General features: G+C 65.4%; 2 protein-coding genes across 2 annotated transcripts; both read right to left on the bottom strand.

Moving 5' to 3' along the window:
- Positions 1–6,148: 6,148 nt before the first annotated feature.
- On the bottom strand, positions 6,149–7,621 carry LOC132319894 (complexin-3-like). Its single transcript, XM_059831901.1, has 3 exons — positions 7,467–7,621; positions 6,728–6,815; positions 6,149–6,376 (listed from the first exon to the last, which is right to left on the bottom strand). The coding sequence occupies exons 1-3, from the start codon at positions 7,619–7,621 to the stop codon at positions 6,149–6,151; spliced, it is 471 nt and encodes a 156-aa protein (XP_059687884.1).
- A 1,372-nt stretch (positions 7,622–8,993) lies between these two features.
- Positions 8,994–13,227, bottom strand: MATK (megakaryocyte-associated tyrosine kinase). Its single transcript, XM_059831794.1, has 12 exons — positions 13,219–13,227; positions 12,886–12,999; positions 12,616–12,731; positions 12,050–12,269; positions 10,911–11,004; positions 10,745–10,810; positions 10,502–10,601; positions 10,326–10,410; positions 10,075–10,148; positions 9,770–9,965; positions 9,318–9,404; positions 8,994–9,176 (listed from the first exon to the last, which is right to left on the bottom strand). Exons 1-12 carry the CDS (start codon positions 13,225–13,227, stop codon positions 8,994–8,996), a joined length of 1,344 nt encoding a protein of 447 aa, XP_059687777.1.
- Positions 13,228–13,459: the final 232 nt, after the last annotated feature.

Here is a 13,459-nt window from a genome sequence, read left to right on the forward strand (position 1 = left end):
GGGGTGAGTGGGTGCTGGGGGGAGAAGGGGCCCCGTTGTCACCGTGTGAGCCTCACGGCGTGTCCTGGGGCTGGGGACATGGGGAGGGATCGGGGTCCGCCGCTGTCATCCTGCTCTCACTCACCCGCTTCTCATTTGCGCAGCTCTGCACCTGCAAGGAGAGGGGAGGAAGGGTGAGCACCCAGAGCACCCAGAGCCCCCACCTGCGGCACGGACCCCCTGGGGGTCCCAGCACCCCGTCAGGGCCTCCTGGCTGCCCTGCCCAGCCATGTCTGGTGGCCCCATAGGGCAATGAGGGGGGAGCTGGGGCGGGGGGGGGGTGGAATTAGGGGGACGTGGGGCAATAAGGATGGGTGAGATGGGCACTGGGGGGGACGGGTGAGACAGGGCACTGGGGGGGCTGGGACAAGATGGGGCAAGCGGGAGGAGAGAAGAGGTGAGGCAGTGGCAGGGGACAGGGACAAGGTGTGGTGATGGAGATCAGGGCAGGGCTGGGAGCAGCCCCCATCGTCCCCCCACCCTGACCCCATCTGAAAGCAAAGGAGGCCAAAAACCCCGCGGGCAGCAGAGCAAACCCCGGCGTGGCAGCAGGAATGAAGCAAAGAACGGCAAAATAACCAAGTAGGAGCGACCCAACAGCAGGGCGGCAGCACCGGACCCTGCGGCATGGGGGTGCAAGGGCCAGGCCCCCCTAACACCCCCCCACTCCGCCTCGGCCTGGCCAGGGTCATGGCTGTCCCTGGGGGTGGAAGGGGGGACCCCGGCGGGGTAGGGCTGGGGGACATCAGCACCGGCAGCTCCGTGGTCCTCGTCCTCCAGGGACTGGCCCCGGGAGCCCCGAGCCTTCTCCGCCGGCGTTGCGGGAATCCTGCCTAAAACCGGGCAGCACTGAGCAGGTGCAGCGGGGAGAGCCGCCTCCCCGCTCCCGTCGGACATTTTCCTGCGGCCGCCGTCATCCCGGTGGCAATTTTTGGGTTTAAGCCCTTAAGCTTTAAAACTGTGCTGGGAACCGCGAGGACCCGAAGACTCGGGAAGGTTTTTCCCCCCATCTACTCGACGCCCCGACCCGTGGTTTTCCTGGGGGGGCTGCCAGCTGGGGGGGAAGGGGGTGCCTGTTATTAAAAACACCCGAAAAGGCAACAGAAACAGCATCGAGCCCTAGTTGAAGTGGGTAAAAAAAAATTGCTTCCCCGGTGCTGGAAAGCAGCAGAGCATCAGCAAGGGCAAGCGGCCTCCCCCGGCAGCGGGGGACGCAGCGGGGACAGCCCGGGGACAGCCCCAGCTTTCGCTGGGTCCCATTTTTTTGCCTTCAAAAGCCGGTGTGGGTGCCAGGATGTGGCCCCCCGGGCTCCGGCCGCCTGGGACGGGTTGTTTGCAGTGGCCGGTGCGGGTGGTGGGGAGTGTGGGGGGCTCCTGCCCTCCGGCCCCGGGTGTAAATCGGTGCGAGAGATGCTGACAGGCGCCCGGTACCCACTCCCGAGCCCCCAGGGAAGGGTGCCAGCCCCAGCCCCGGCCCCGGGTGCACCCTGGGGACACCCGCTCCCTTTTTCAGCATCTTCCCCCAGCGCGTCCTCCCGAACCGGAATAAAACGGCGGCGTTACCTGCTGGGCCCAACTCGGCTTTTCCAGGAGTATTTAACTTTGCCGGTCCCTCCTGGGAACCAAACAAGCGGCTCAACCTCACCAATCTCGCAGCTTTGGCAGCCAAAGTTGCCTCTAGTCTTCTTATTTGTCACAGAACCACCGTGCTAAGGCTCGGGAGAATCTTTATTTAGTGTTGCAGATGTCACCAAGGCCCCGCAGATTGGAAATGAGTCCAAAGGATTAAGACGAGGTTATTAATTGGAGGCCTTCCCCTTTAAGAATGATTGACAGTTACTTTCTGGACAAGTAATTGCTCTAAATGTCCCCCCAGCGCGGGTCCGGGGGGGCGGCGGCGGACAAAGCCCCGAACTGCCTTCCCCACTCAGATTGTCTCCCCACAAAGGCGTCCTGCTGGAGTTTGCCTTGTAATCCCCTCATTACGGGCGAGGAAAAAGAATTAGAAACGGGGGGAGCGGAGAAGAAAGGCTGGGGAGGGGGGGGGATGGGGAGGGTTTCCTTCGGCCGCAGAGCCTCTGCCCCGGGGATGGGGTCCGGGGCAGGCACCCCAAGCCTCGGCGGGATGGGGATGCGGTGGTGGCCCATGTCATCCCTCCCCAGATGGGGACGGCAAGCCCTGGGGGTGGCCCCGGTGACGGTGTGTGTGGCCCCACGGGCTCCCGGTGATGCCTGCGTGGGCACCGGCTGTGGGGACAGGTGTGACAGCCAGCGATGGGCACCGGCTGTGGGGACAGGGATAGGGGCCAGGCGTGGGGTCCAGCTGTGAGGACCAAGTGTGGGGACTGGGTATGGGGTCTGGGGACCTGCTATGGGGTCTGGGTATAGGGACCAGGTGTGAGGACTGGTTGTAGGGACCAGCCGAAAGGATCAGGCACCCTGAACAGATTTGGGGAGCTGGTGTGGAGACCAGGCGTGGGGAGCAGCCATGGGGAGCAGGGGTAGCGACCAGGCAGGGGGACCAAGTGTGGGGACCAGCCATGGGGACCAGCCATGGGGAGCAGGCATGGGGAGCAGGCATTGGGCACCGTCCGTGGGACCAGGCGTGGGTACAAGCTGTGGACATGGGACTGAGCATGGGGACCAGGCATGGGGACACCCTGTGGGGACCTGCGGGGTGCAGCCGTGGGGACCATCCCTGGGGGCTGCCCGTGGCCGTGGGGGTGTGGGGCAGAGGCAGCCAGGCTGGGGGGCAGAAACGCCGTCCCTCTCCTCCCCCCTCGCGCTGCTGCCCAAGGGACCCCAGCCCGGAGGACAGCGGGAACATCACGATGGGGGTCCTGGGGTGCTCTGGGTCGGGGTGCTTGGTGCCGCCTGGACCCCCCCATCCTGCCGGGCGGGTTTTGCCCTTTTCTTTCTTGGCTCACTTTTACTTTCTCCCAAAAGCCTCTTCCTGCCACCTGCAAACGCTGCTGCCCCCGGCCGCCGTCTCCGCTTCCTCCCACTCCCTTCCTCTCCTTGCCGTGGTTCCCCTTTCGGATGGTAAATGTCACCACGGGGTTTTTGGGCACCCCTGTGGTGGGTGGCTGCTGGCCCCATGCAGGTCCATGCCCTCCCCTGCAGGAGCTGCTGCCGACAGGACCCCACAGCCACCTCTGCGCCCCGATTTGGGCCCCGAGGACGTCTCAGCGTCCCTCCCGGTGTCCCTCCCGGCAGGGCTGTGCGGCTTCGCCTGCCCCGTCTGACACCGCTCTGGGGACAGCGTGATGCGGCCTTGGGGATGCCATGCCACCACCCTGGGGACAGCGTGCCACCACCCCAGGAACAGGCTGTCCCCACACCAGGGATGGCATGATGTGCCCCTGGGGGCCACGCAGCCCCTGGGGAGGGGTGACACCCCCACACCATACAGTGCAGCCAGGGCCCCACCTGCAGCAGGGGTGTGCAGTGGGGTGCCGCCTTCGGGGGAGTTTGGGGACATCCCCGGGTGCGGGGACAACGCGTGGGGCCAGGGATGCACAGGGCACCTGGACCTGACGCTCCCGCTCGCTCGAGGCCGGTGCTCGTGCCCATGCTGGCCACCGTGACGGGCGCAGTAGCCGGGTCCCCTGCTCCGGTGGCCCTCGGCGGCTTCCCCCTGGGTGCCCCCACAGCCCTGGCGGGTGCAGGGAGGTGCTGCCATGCCAGGACCCGTGGTTCCCGGGCGCGGGGGCCGATGTTAGGAGCGGGGGGCTGCCCGGCTGCCCGGCTTCGGCATTGCCCGCCGGGCGGTGTGCACGGCACTGGCCCCGCTGACCGCCGTAAGGTGTTGACTCGCACGCGGGGGGGAGGCCAGCAGGCTTATTTGCCAAATGATTATAATTGCCTTTTAGGAGCAGATAGCAAATTGATTTGCTTCCTCGTCCAAGGCCCGTAATCGCTTCATCACTTTAAAATATTAATGCTATACTTCTTTGCTAGTTTCCCAATTACCCTAATTGAAGGCAAATTGGTTAAGAAGGTGCAATGCAGAGTATCAGGGGGTTTAGTTCACTCAAATGACAGTTTTAAACCTCCCTAATCCTATTAGCGGGCAAAGCTGCTAACGCTTAGAGACGCTGCGTCAGCTTACCGGGGCGGTGGGGCCGGAGGCGGGGGTCGGGGTGGGGGGCGGCTGGGGGCCACCGGCCTCACGTGACCAGCTCGGCCGGGGATTTATCACTTTTTTAGTTCATTAAGAGGCCTTGGGCAGGCGGGGAGGCGGCAGGGGTGACCCAAAAGGGTGCTGAGCGGGAGGCAGGTGGCAGCGTGGGGAGGGCGGGGGGGGCAGGACGATTAGCCAAGGAGACCTGGCGGAGGGTCCTGACCCGAATCCCAGCCGGCGCTGGGAGCCCCTGCGCAGCTCCACTGGGAGCACTGGGAGCTGGGCTGCCCGTCAGGGTGGGATGGGGTCCCGGTGCGGAGCGGGGATGGAGGAGGCTGCCGTGACAGGGCGCGTTGGGGACCTCAGTGCCACCGTCCCAGCGGCATTTGGTGTCGAGCCCCAGTCCGGGGGAGAGAGGGGACGGGGGGGTGGGAACAGGGCTGCGCCGGGTGCCACGGCTGCTGCCGCCCCATCGGGGAGCTGGCCGGGGGACCGGTGCGGCCACGGATGGCCCCATCCCATGCAACACGGGTGGACTTTTGTGCCCGAATAGGAGATTTTGCAAGTCCTGAAGAAAGGCTGGAGAGCAGGGATGGTAGGGACGGCAGGGACAGTGGGGATGGCAGGGACAGCGGGGCCACCGAACTTCAGGAAGCTCCCAGGTGTCAAGCCCTGATGTGCCTGTCACACGCTCCCTGGGATGCTCCAGCAATCACCAGCTCCTCGACTGGTACCTGGAGGGGTGGATGCCCGGGGCGGGAAACCGAGCAACTCGTGCACCCAGGGACCTCTTTGCTGGTGCTCCAGCCGGGATGGCTGAGACCTGTGGCTCTTGTGACAGCAATGAGCGCCATGGCACAGCTCCCACCCCACCTGTGATGGATTCGGCTGCCCCCTCCCAGCCTCGCCACCGCAGCCGTGGGCAGCCCGGGGCAGGGCCGTCTCCACAGGCCTTTCTGGAGCAGATGGCCCCGGCGTGGGGAGGACGGAGGCGGCTCAGCGCGTCCTTTCTTTCATGCAAACACAGCGTGACTCCCCCGGCAGCTCCTGCTCCGGCAGGGAGGTGCCATTGGGGCCAGCGCTGGCGGTACATTTTACAAGGGTTCAGCTAGCTTAGTCCTCGGGGACAGGCGACTCAGGCAGATTAGACCTCACTAAAATAGGCAGGTATTAGTGATCTCAGCAGCCCCCAGCCTTCCGGCACAGCGGCGTTTAAGCCAGTGCCGCTGCCGAACGCCCAGGAGCAGGGAGCAAGTCCCCAGGAGGCAAGAGCCAGCGGGGCACCTGGCCCCGGCCAAAGGAACACCCTCGCTGCCTGCGCTGGCACGGGGATGCTCGAGGGAGGGTTAAATGCTGCCACCCCCCCAACCAGTGCTGCCCCCAGGGATGCCCCGGGCAGGGGCACTGGGTCCCGCTGGCCCTTGTGCGCTGCTGGTGTGCGGCTGAGCCCGTGGGCTGCTGCGGAAGGTGGGGACGGATCCGGCAGCCGAGCGTAATGGGCTGGTTGCTGGCTCAGGGGCACGTGGGGCAGCCCTGCTGCAGCGGTGTCATCATGTCCTCTCCCCCCGCCCAGGACAGGGCTCGTGTGGATGAGGGGTACGGCAGGAAGACCAAACTGGTGCCGGCAAACACCGTGTTTATTGAGCCAAACGGCGCGCGAGGCCCCAGGGATGGTTCCTCAGGGTGACGGAGCATCAGGGACCACCACCCGCCCCGTTGGGGGGCTCACACCGGGGGGCACCGAGGGGAGGGGCTTGGCCAGCATGGCTGGAGGGGACCCAGGTGTCCTGCATCCCAGCACCCACCCAGTGCACCCCGGAAAAGCAACAGGGAACGGTTTTGGGGAGGAAAACCCATGCACATGTATTGGGACCCCCCACCCCCAGCTAACAGCACCCATAACACCCACATCCCATCGCTCCCAGGGGTGCCGGGGCTGAGCCCCAACACTGCTGGTGTCACCCGCCGGCGGGGCAGGCAGCGATGCTACATCAGGGCGCACTTCTCCTTCACCTCGTCCACGCTGCCCAGCGCGCGGTCCCGCAGCGCCGGCAGGTCCACCTCCCGCAGCTTCGTCAGGAAGGCAAAGGCCCCGGCGCCACCATCCTCATCCTCCTCCTCCTCCTCCTCCTCGCTGTGCACCATGGCAGCCAGCTCCTGCGGCAGCTCCACCGCGCCGCCGGCCACGTGCAGCTGAGCATCGTCCCGCTCGTCCTGCACACAGGTGGGAGATGGCGTCGGGGCTGTGGGCAGACCCGGGCACCCACCGTCCATGGGGTGGGGGACAGGGAAGAGCAGGTCCCTTGGGGCCAGCCGGGCACTGCGGGGATGTTGGGGATGCTGGGGGGGACGTGGGCGCCGTCTGGTCCCAGATTTGGACGGCTGGACGGATACGTGCACGGGCGGATGGTGCAGACGGAGACAGCAGCCGTTTGCTGCCCTCTTCAGGAATCATCTCCTGTCCCGGGGGAGGCCTGGCAGCCGCCCGGCCTGGGACTGTCCGGGAGGATGGGGGGTCCGGGGGAAGACCCCCGGAGGTTCCCCCGCGGGTGGGCTGGTCCTTACCTGGGCCAGGTGGTACTTGTCCCGCAGGTGCATCCGCACAGTGGCCCGTTCTGCCTTCCTCTGCGCAAAGGCCTTGTCCCGCTCGATCCTGCAGTGGCAGGTGCCACATTGTCACCCCAGACCTCACCAAGCCCCCCGCCACAACCGCCCCCCGGGCATCGCCCTGGTCCTCCGGATGCAGCGTGCCTGGGCCAGCCCCGGGCCAGGGTTGGAGGAGACGGGGTGCAAAGGTCCGCAGGAGGGTTGCAATGGGGATCTGGGAGCAGGGGCCACATCCTGCCCCTCCAGCCCCAGCACCGATGCTCAGTGAAGGTGTCCATTGGAGGAACTTGCTCCTCCTGCAGCATCTCAGCTCCTGGATGCTGGACCACTGGGTCCCCACAGCACCCGGACCCGGGGAGGTGGGACCTTAATGCAATGCCATGCTGGCCCCTGTCATCCCTCGGCTCCACGGGTGCTGGTCTGGCACCAGACACGCACCACTCCGGGGCACTGATGCTTGGGCATGCCCCTTGTCAACCTACGGTGCACCAAGCCGCTGTCCCAGTCCCGTGCCGGCACCCATGGGGACCTCCCATGCTGTGTGGAGAGGCACCGAAAGGCACCCTCTCTGCCCCTGTCCCTTGCCCCAGCTGCCTCCCTGTCCCTGTCCCACCCCGGGGACAGCCCACGGCAGGTGGGACCCTGGTCCTGATGCATGGGGGACCCCAATGACCCCCCAGCCCCGGCGAAGCCTTACTTCTCCTCCAGCAGCTGCCGCTGGTACTCCTCAAACTCCTCGCGGGCCATGCCGTTGGGCAGTGTGGCCGCCTTGCCATCCTTGGGAGACCCCTTGGGCGGCTCCTCCTTGCCCCCCTGAAAGCTCTTCAGGGCGGCCGTGAAGAAGGTGGCCATGGGTGGGCGGCTGTGGCAGCCCGTGCCCCACGGTGCGTAGCACCACCGGGTCCCTGCCCGGGGCTGGCACCTGCAAGGTCAGCGGGACCGGCTGCCCCAGGGGCCCTGCGGATCAGGGACGGATTAAGGCATTAGGAGGGGAAGCCACAGCCACCGAGATGGAAAGACCTTCCTGCGCCACTCGCTGCACCCAAGGGTGCTTGGGTGGGATGGTGGCGCGGGGGGACAGCGGGGTGCTACCCCATTGGGGTGATGGGGAGGTGGAAGGAGCCACCGAGCCCCAGCGCACCCCGGATCAGACTGAAAGACCCCTGATTGCATGGGCCCCGATGGAGGGCAGCACCCGCAGGGCCGGATCCTGCTGTGGGGAGCCCTGTGCCGCAGGCACCCAGAGCCACACACACCGGCGCAGGGGGGTTGGAGGTGCAAGAAGTTGGCGCAGAGGAGACACAAGAGGATTAGCCGAAAAAACCCAATCGAGGGTCAAAGGACTGGAAGGAAGACGAGGCGGCGGGCGCACACGCACAAACACACACGCGCGCGTGCAGCCCCGTGCCCCGGTTAATCCCGGCTCCACCGAGACGTCGAGATTGCTTGGGAGCCGGCGGGGCCAGGGGCTTCCCGCTGCCAGGGGACGTGCCCAGCTCCCGTAATCTATATGCAAGCAATTCCCATACAGACTCTGATTAAAAGAATAATCCCCGGCTGCGCAGAGCCCCAAGTGGAGAGGGGCCAGGCTGTGGGTGGGGGACTCCGAGGGCTGGAGCTCCTGGGCCCCCCCCAGGCCTTTCCCTGTGCTTTGCCAGGCCCCAAGTGAGGGATAGGCCTAATTTGAGTCCAGATGCTGTTGAACTAATTTCTTTGGTTTAATCAAAAAGCCCAGATCCAGGTGGTTTAGCTGGCTGCACCCGGTGTCCCCGCGGGGCCGGGTGGCTAAAGCGGGGCTGGGTTGGCTTTTCATCTTCCAGCGAGCGGAGATGTCCCGTCCTGTCTCCTGTCGCTGGGAGGGGAAGCTCGAAGGGAGCCCAGATGCAGCACCCGCTGTCTGGGGCTGAGCGTGGGGTGTGTGGGGCACGGCCCCCCTTGGGGGCTGCTCTCCCCACCCCAGCGGGCCAAGGGAGATCGATCCCATGGGATCTTTCTCTGGGTTGTGTGGTGGGAAGAAGGACTCATGCCGGGATGGAGGGAGGCTGTTGCCTCCTCTTTGGGCGCCGTGGGGGAGGAGAGACACCCCCCAGCTGCTGCCCCATCTCCACCGGGAAAGAGCAGCTCCGTGGGCCACCCCGCTGCCCGGCCACCCCTTGCCGTGCCGCTCCCAACCCCGGCAGGTCTGGGGGGCTTCTGGCCGCGGGTCCCAGGAGCAGGATGGGGATTAAACGTTCCTCAGGTGCTTCAGCTCCTTCTGCAGCTTCTCTGTGAGTTTCCTGAAGGATGGACGCTTGGCTGGCTCCAGCTCCCAGCAGCTCTTCATCAGGGCATAGATGGCAGGCGGGCAGCCCTCGGGGGACTCCATGCGGTACCCCTGCTCCAGCAGCTCCGTCACCTCCTTCAGGCTCTGGCAGGACGGAGAAGCCAGCTGGGACCCCCCCTTTCCCGTCCTACCAGGGGCTCGCCCTGGCCCGGGGACAGTGGGATGTCCCTATCCCATCAGTGCCAGCGGGGTGTGACCTGCAGTGTCCCCTGGCACAGCACTCACCAGCTTGGGGTAGGGCGCTCGTCCGAAGGAGAAGGCTTCCCACAGGAGGATCCCGTAGCTCCACACGTCTGACTTGGAGGAGAATTTCTGTGATGGCAGGAGGAGGGGAGCCTGAGGCTGGCCGGGGGCTGCACTGCGCCCTCATCCCTCCCCAAGGGCAAAACATGAGACAGCACCTGCCCCCTGCCACCCCCCCTCCCTTCCCATCACCCGCACGGCCCTGGGTCCATCCTGCCGCATCCCGCCGGAGCTGCCCCAGTCCCCGCTACGCACCATGGCGAGGGCTGGTCAGGACAGAGCCTGAATTTCAGAAGATGCAGGGCTGAATGTGCCAGAAGCCACCACAGGACAGGGACGGGTCGGTGGGAGAGGGGACGAGCAGGGAGGACCCAAGGGGGCAAGCTACTTCAGGAGGACCCCCCGTGCCCCGTTCCCTTCCCACCATCACTCACGTTGTGTTTCAGGGCCTCCGGGGCTGTCCACTTCACGGGCAGCAAAGTGGTGTCTGCGCCCTTGGGATTGACCCGGGCCAAGCCGAAATCGCTCACTTTGGCCACGTTCTCCTCAGAGATGAGGATGTTGCGGGCAGCCAGGTCCCTGTGCACCAGCTTCTTGGACTCCAGGTAGTCCATGCCCTGGGCTACGTCCCTGCCATGGTGGAGCGAGGCAGAGCGCAGTGTCACCGCATGTCCCCCGGGGCTGCCCAGCGGGACGCAGAGCACTGGTCCCCAGCCCGGAGGGAGGGAGATGGACTTACAGAGCGAACAGAAGGAGCTGCTGGGTTGGGACAAGCGCCCGGCCCCGCGTGCGCAAGAAGTTCACCAGGTTGCCCTGATAGAGGAGGAGAAACAGATAAGGACCAAGGGGACGGGGCTGCCCGGAGACCTTGCCTCCTGTGGGGGCTGCAGCGCGCGGCATCTGTCCAGCTCAGCCCCCAAATGGGGATTTTGTCCCCAGATCTGAGTGGCAATGGGTCCTGCTGGTCGAGCATCAGCCGGGTGCTCTCACCTTGCTCATGAACTCCATGACGATGTAGAGGCCGTTGTGCAGGATCACGCCAAGCAAACACACCAGGTTTTTGTGCCGGACCTTCCTGAAATGGAGGGGATCCGGGTCAAGGGGGTGCCTGCTCATCCCCAGGTCGTGGGGCAGGGTTGGGCTGTATCCCCCCACAGGGCACTCACGTCATGGCAGCCGTTTCGGCGAGGAAGGCCTGGGCAGTCACGTCGCACTTGATGTTCTTCACGGCCACTTTCTGCCCCATATACTCACCCTGCAGGACGTCTGGGAGGGGACGCAGGGGTTCAGGCTCAGCCCCACACCTGACCCCCCGGGTCCTAGGCTGAATCCCCCATGCCACGGGACAGGGAGGGGACATTTGGGGGAGCCCGTGGCCAGGGAACCTCCAACCCCCTCTTCTCACCTACCTCCGAACTCGCCTTGCCCGATGCGGTCCCCCAACGTGAGGTGCTGCAGGTTCAGCAACCAGCCGGCTGGGCACGGGCACAAGGGCAGGTTAGGAGGGGCCACCGGCAGGGCCATGCTGCCTAATCCCCAAAACCCAGACCATGACCCTCTCCCGCCATCCGTTACCTTTGGCCAACTCCTCCTCGGCCGACTTCAACCCGGTTTTCGGTTTGGGCTTCACCAGCTTGGTGCAGATGGCTCCCTGCTCCTTCATGTAGTGCTGCCAAGGAATGGACAGATGGAGGCGATGCGGCCATGCCACCTCCTACGCCCAAGCTCCGGGCGTGAAGCCGGGAAACGACCGCAGGATGCTCCACAGGACCCCACCACCATTGCCACCCTTGAGGGGCCTGGAGCCCCTTCAGCTCAGGCAGCGCGAAACGCTGTGTTTCCCCAGCACTGCAATTCGCAGACCCCGTCTCAGCCCTGCTCCCCGCCGGGCACAGCTGGGGAAACCCTGTGACGGACCATGGGCGATACAGGATGCTACCAGTGAGCTGGACGGCAGCGGATGGGGTTAAAACCCCCGGCGGACGCTGCAGCAGCTGAGGGCAGTTTGCAGAGGCAACTCGACTTGGAGCAGAGCAGAAGTGAAGTGGCTGGATGGCCGTCGCGGTTACAGAGTGGGGCCGGGGCAGCTGAAAGGGGGAAGGACCCACCCGAAAGCAGAAGTTGTGTCTAAATGAGGAAAACGTATGAGAGTGCAACACCTCGGAGAGGAGGTGGGCAGAAGCTACGAGACAGGGCAAAGATGGGCCTTGAGGAAGAGCTTGCTTGGAAGGGCGAGAGCTAACGTGGCAGCTCGGGAGCCCTGTAGGGTCAGCAGGCAAGAGGGGGGCTCGGAGGGAAGAGAAATGCAGCAAAACACCTCAAAGCCTCAGCAGAGCTCAGACCTTGTCCAGGGTCCAAGGGTGGCAGAGGCATTTTTCCAAAATGCCCTAAGCCCCGCTGCTGCGTGAAGCACCGAATGAGCAGGGATGGGGGAAACGTGGCCCTGGGCAGGGGCCTGGGGCTGCTGCCAGCGTGGCGGGTTCACGGCAGAGGACGTCCCCAGGGCATCCCAGATCTGGCCATTGCACCCCAAACTGAGTGGGAACCATGAGTCTTTGGCAAGGACAGAGAATTACACCAGGTAATGAAACCCAATGAAAACCACAGGAGAAGGGGACAGGGACCTGCCACTGCTCCTTGTAACCCCATGAGGTTCTTGCCCTCGGCCTGGCGCTGATGGGGCTCACTGCCCGGGGTGGGGGGGGCACTCTCACCTCGATCATGTCTATGAGGTTGGAGAAGTACTGCTGGCTGTCGATGCTGAGCGTGTTCTCCTCGTGCACCACACGGTAGTGGATCACCTCCTTACCAAAGCTCACGCAGAGCACATAGTCGCCGGGGTGCCGGATGGACTCCCGCACCAGGAACAGCCCGTCCTCGGCGGGCTGCAGCTCCTGCACCGCCTCCACGCCCGAGATCTTCCCATGGAACCAGCTGGGGAGAGGGGCGTTGGGGAGAGGGGCCATGCCGGCAGCCTTCCCCCAGTGCCAGCAGCGAGATGGGGAGAGCAGGGCCCCCGCCAAAGCTATGTAGACCCCATTGCATAAACCCCCTCCCTGTGAGGTCCATCCAAGCTGGGTGGGCACAACTGGGGGCTTTAAAACCAGGCGCTGGCCCCAGCAAATCCCTCCATCACCAGGGCACGGCTACGGGCTGCTCTCTCCCCAGCTGCCCACCCAAAAGCTGGCTGGGGGGGAAACCGCTGCACTCATCTGCTGTCACAGCTCTCGGGGGCTGAGCTGGGCTGCCGGTCCCCCCGGGACCCCCCAGCTGTACTCACGGCATGAGGCTGAGCTTAGGGTCGACGCGGATGGCGCCGCGCTCCCGCAGCGCGCTGGCCGCCAGCAGCCCCTCCTGCCCCGTCTCGTTGTGCCTGGCGCGGTACCAGCCTTTGCCCTGGGGGCGAGAGGGTCTCAGAACAAGGGAAGGAAGGGGGGATCCCACTGGGAAGGGGGAGGCTGGCTCCGGCGGCTCAGCTGATGGCACTAGGGTCCCATCCCCTCTGTGCCCTCCTGGGTCAGCGCGTCCCCCGAGCACCCGTCGGGCTCACCTCCACAGCCTCGATAATGGTGACCACGTCACCCTTGCGGAAGGCCAGCTCACGGGCCTTGGGCTTGGTGTGGTCATGCTTGGTGACGCACTGCGTCCCGGGGGGCCAGTGTTTCTGCAAGGGAGAAGGCAGCGTCAGCAGGGACGGCAAGAGCTGGCCCCCCTCCACCTCCCACAGCCGTCAGGGCCAGCCCCCAGCACCACCTGAAGCCCTGGCTGGGGACAAGGGGCACAGGGCACAAGCCCCTCCTCCATCCCACGGGGGTCCTGGGGGGACATGTCACCCCAATGTCGGCAGGGGAAGTGCTGGCATCCCTGTGGCAGCCCCGCTTACCCCAGACATGGTCGGCCGTCAGCGCATCAGGAACTCCCCGTCCTCTCCTGCTGCCACCTGCAGAGAAGAAACCAAAGGGGGCTGTGGAGGGCTGGGGCTGAGCTGGCTTGTCCTAGGCCACCGCTGCTGTCCCCACAGGCTTCTCTGGCCATCACCCGGGGCAGCCCCGCACCACAGCAGGGAGAAAAAGGCTTAGAGCAGGCTGCAAACCCTGCCCACGCCGGCTGTGCCCTGGGGACAC

The sequence above is a fragment of the Gavia stellata genome, chromosome 32, assembly GCF_030936135.1.
Source record: "Gavia stellata isolate bGavSte3 chromosome 32, bGavSte3.hap2, whole genome shotgun sequence".
Classification (NCBI taxonomy): Eukaryota; Metazoa; Chordata; class Aves; order Gaviiformes; family Gaviidae; genus Gavia; species Gavia stellata.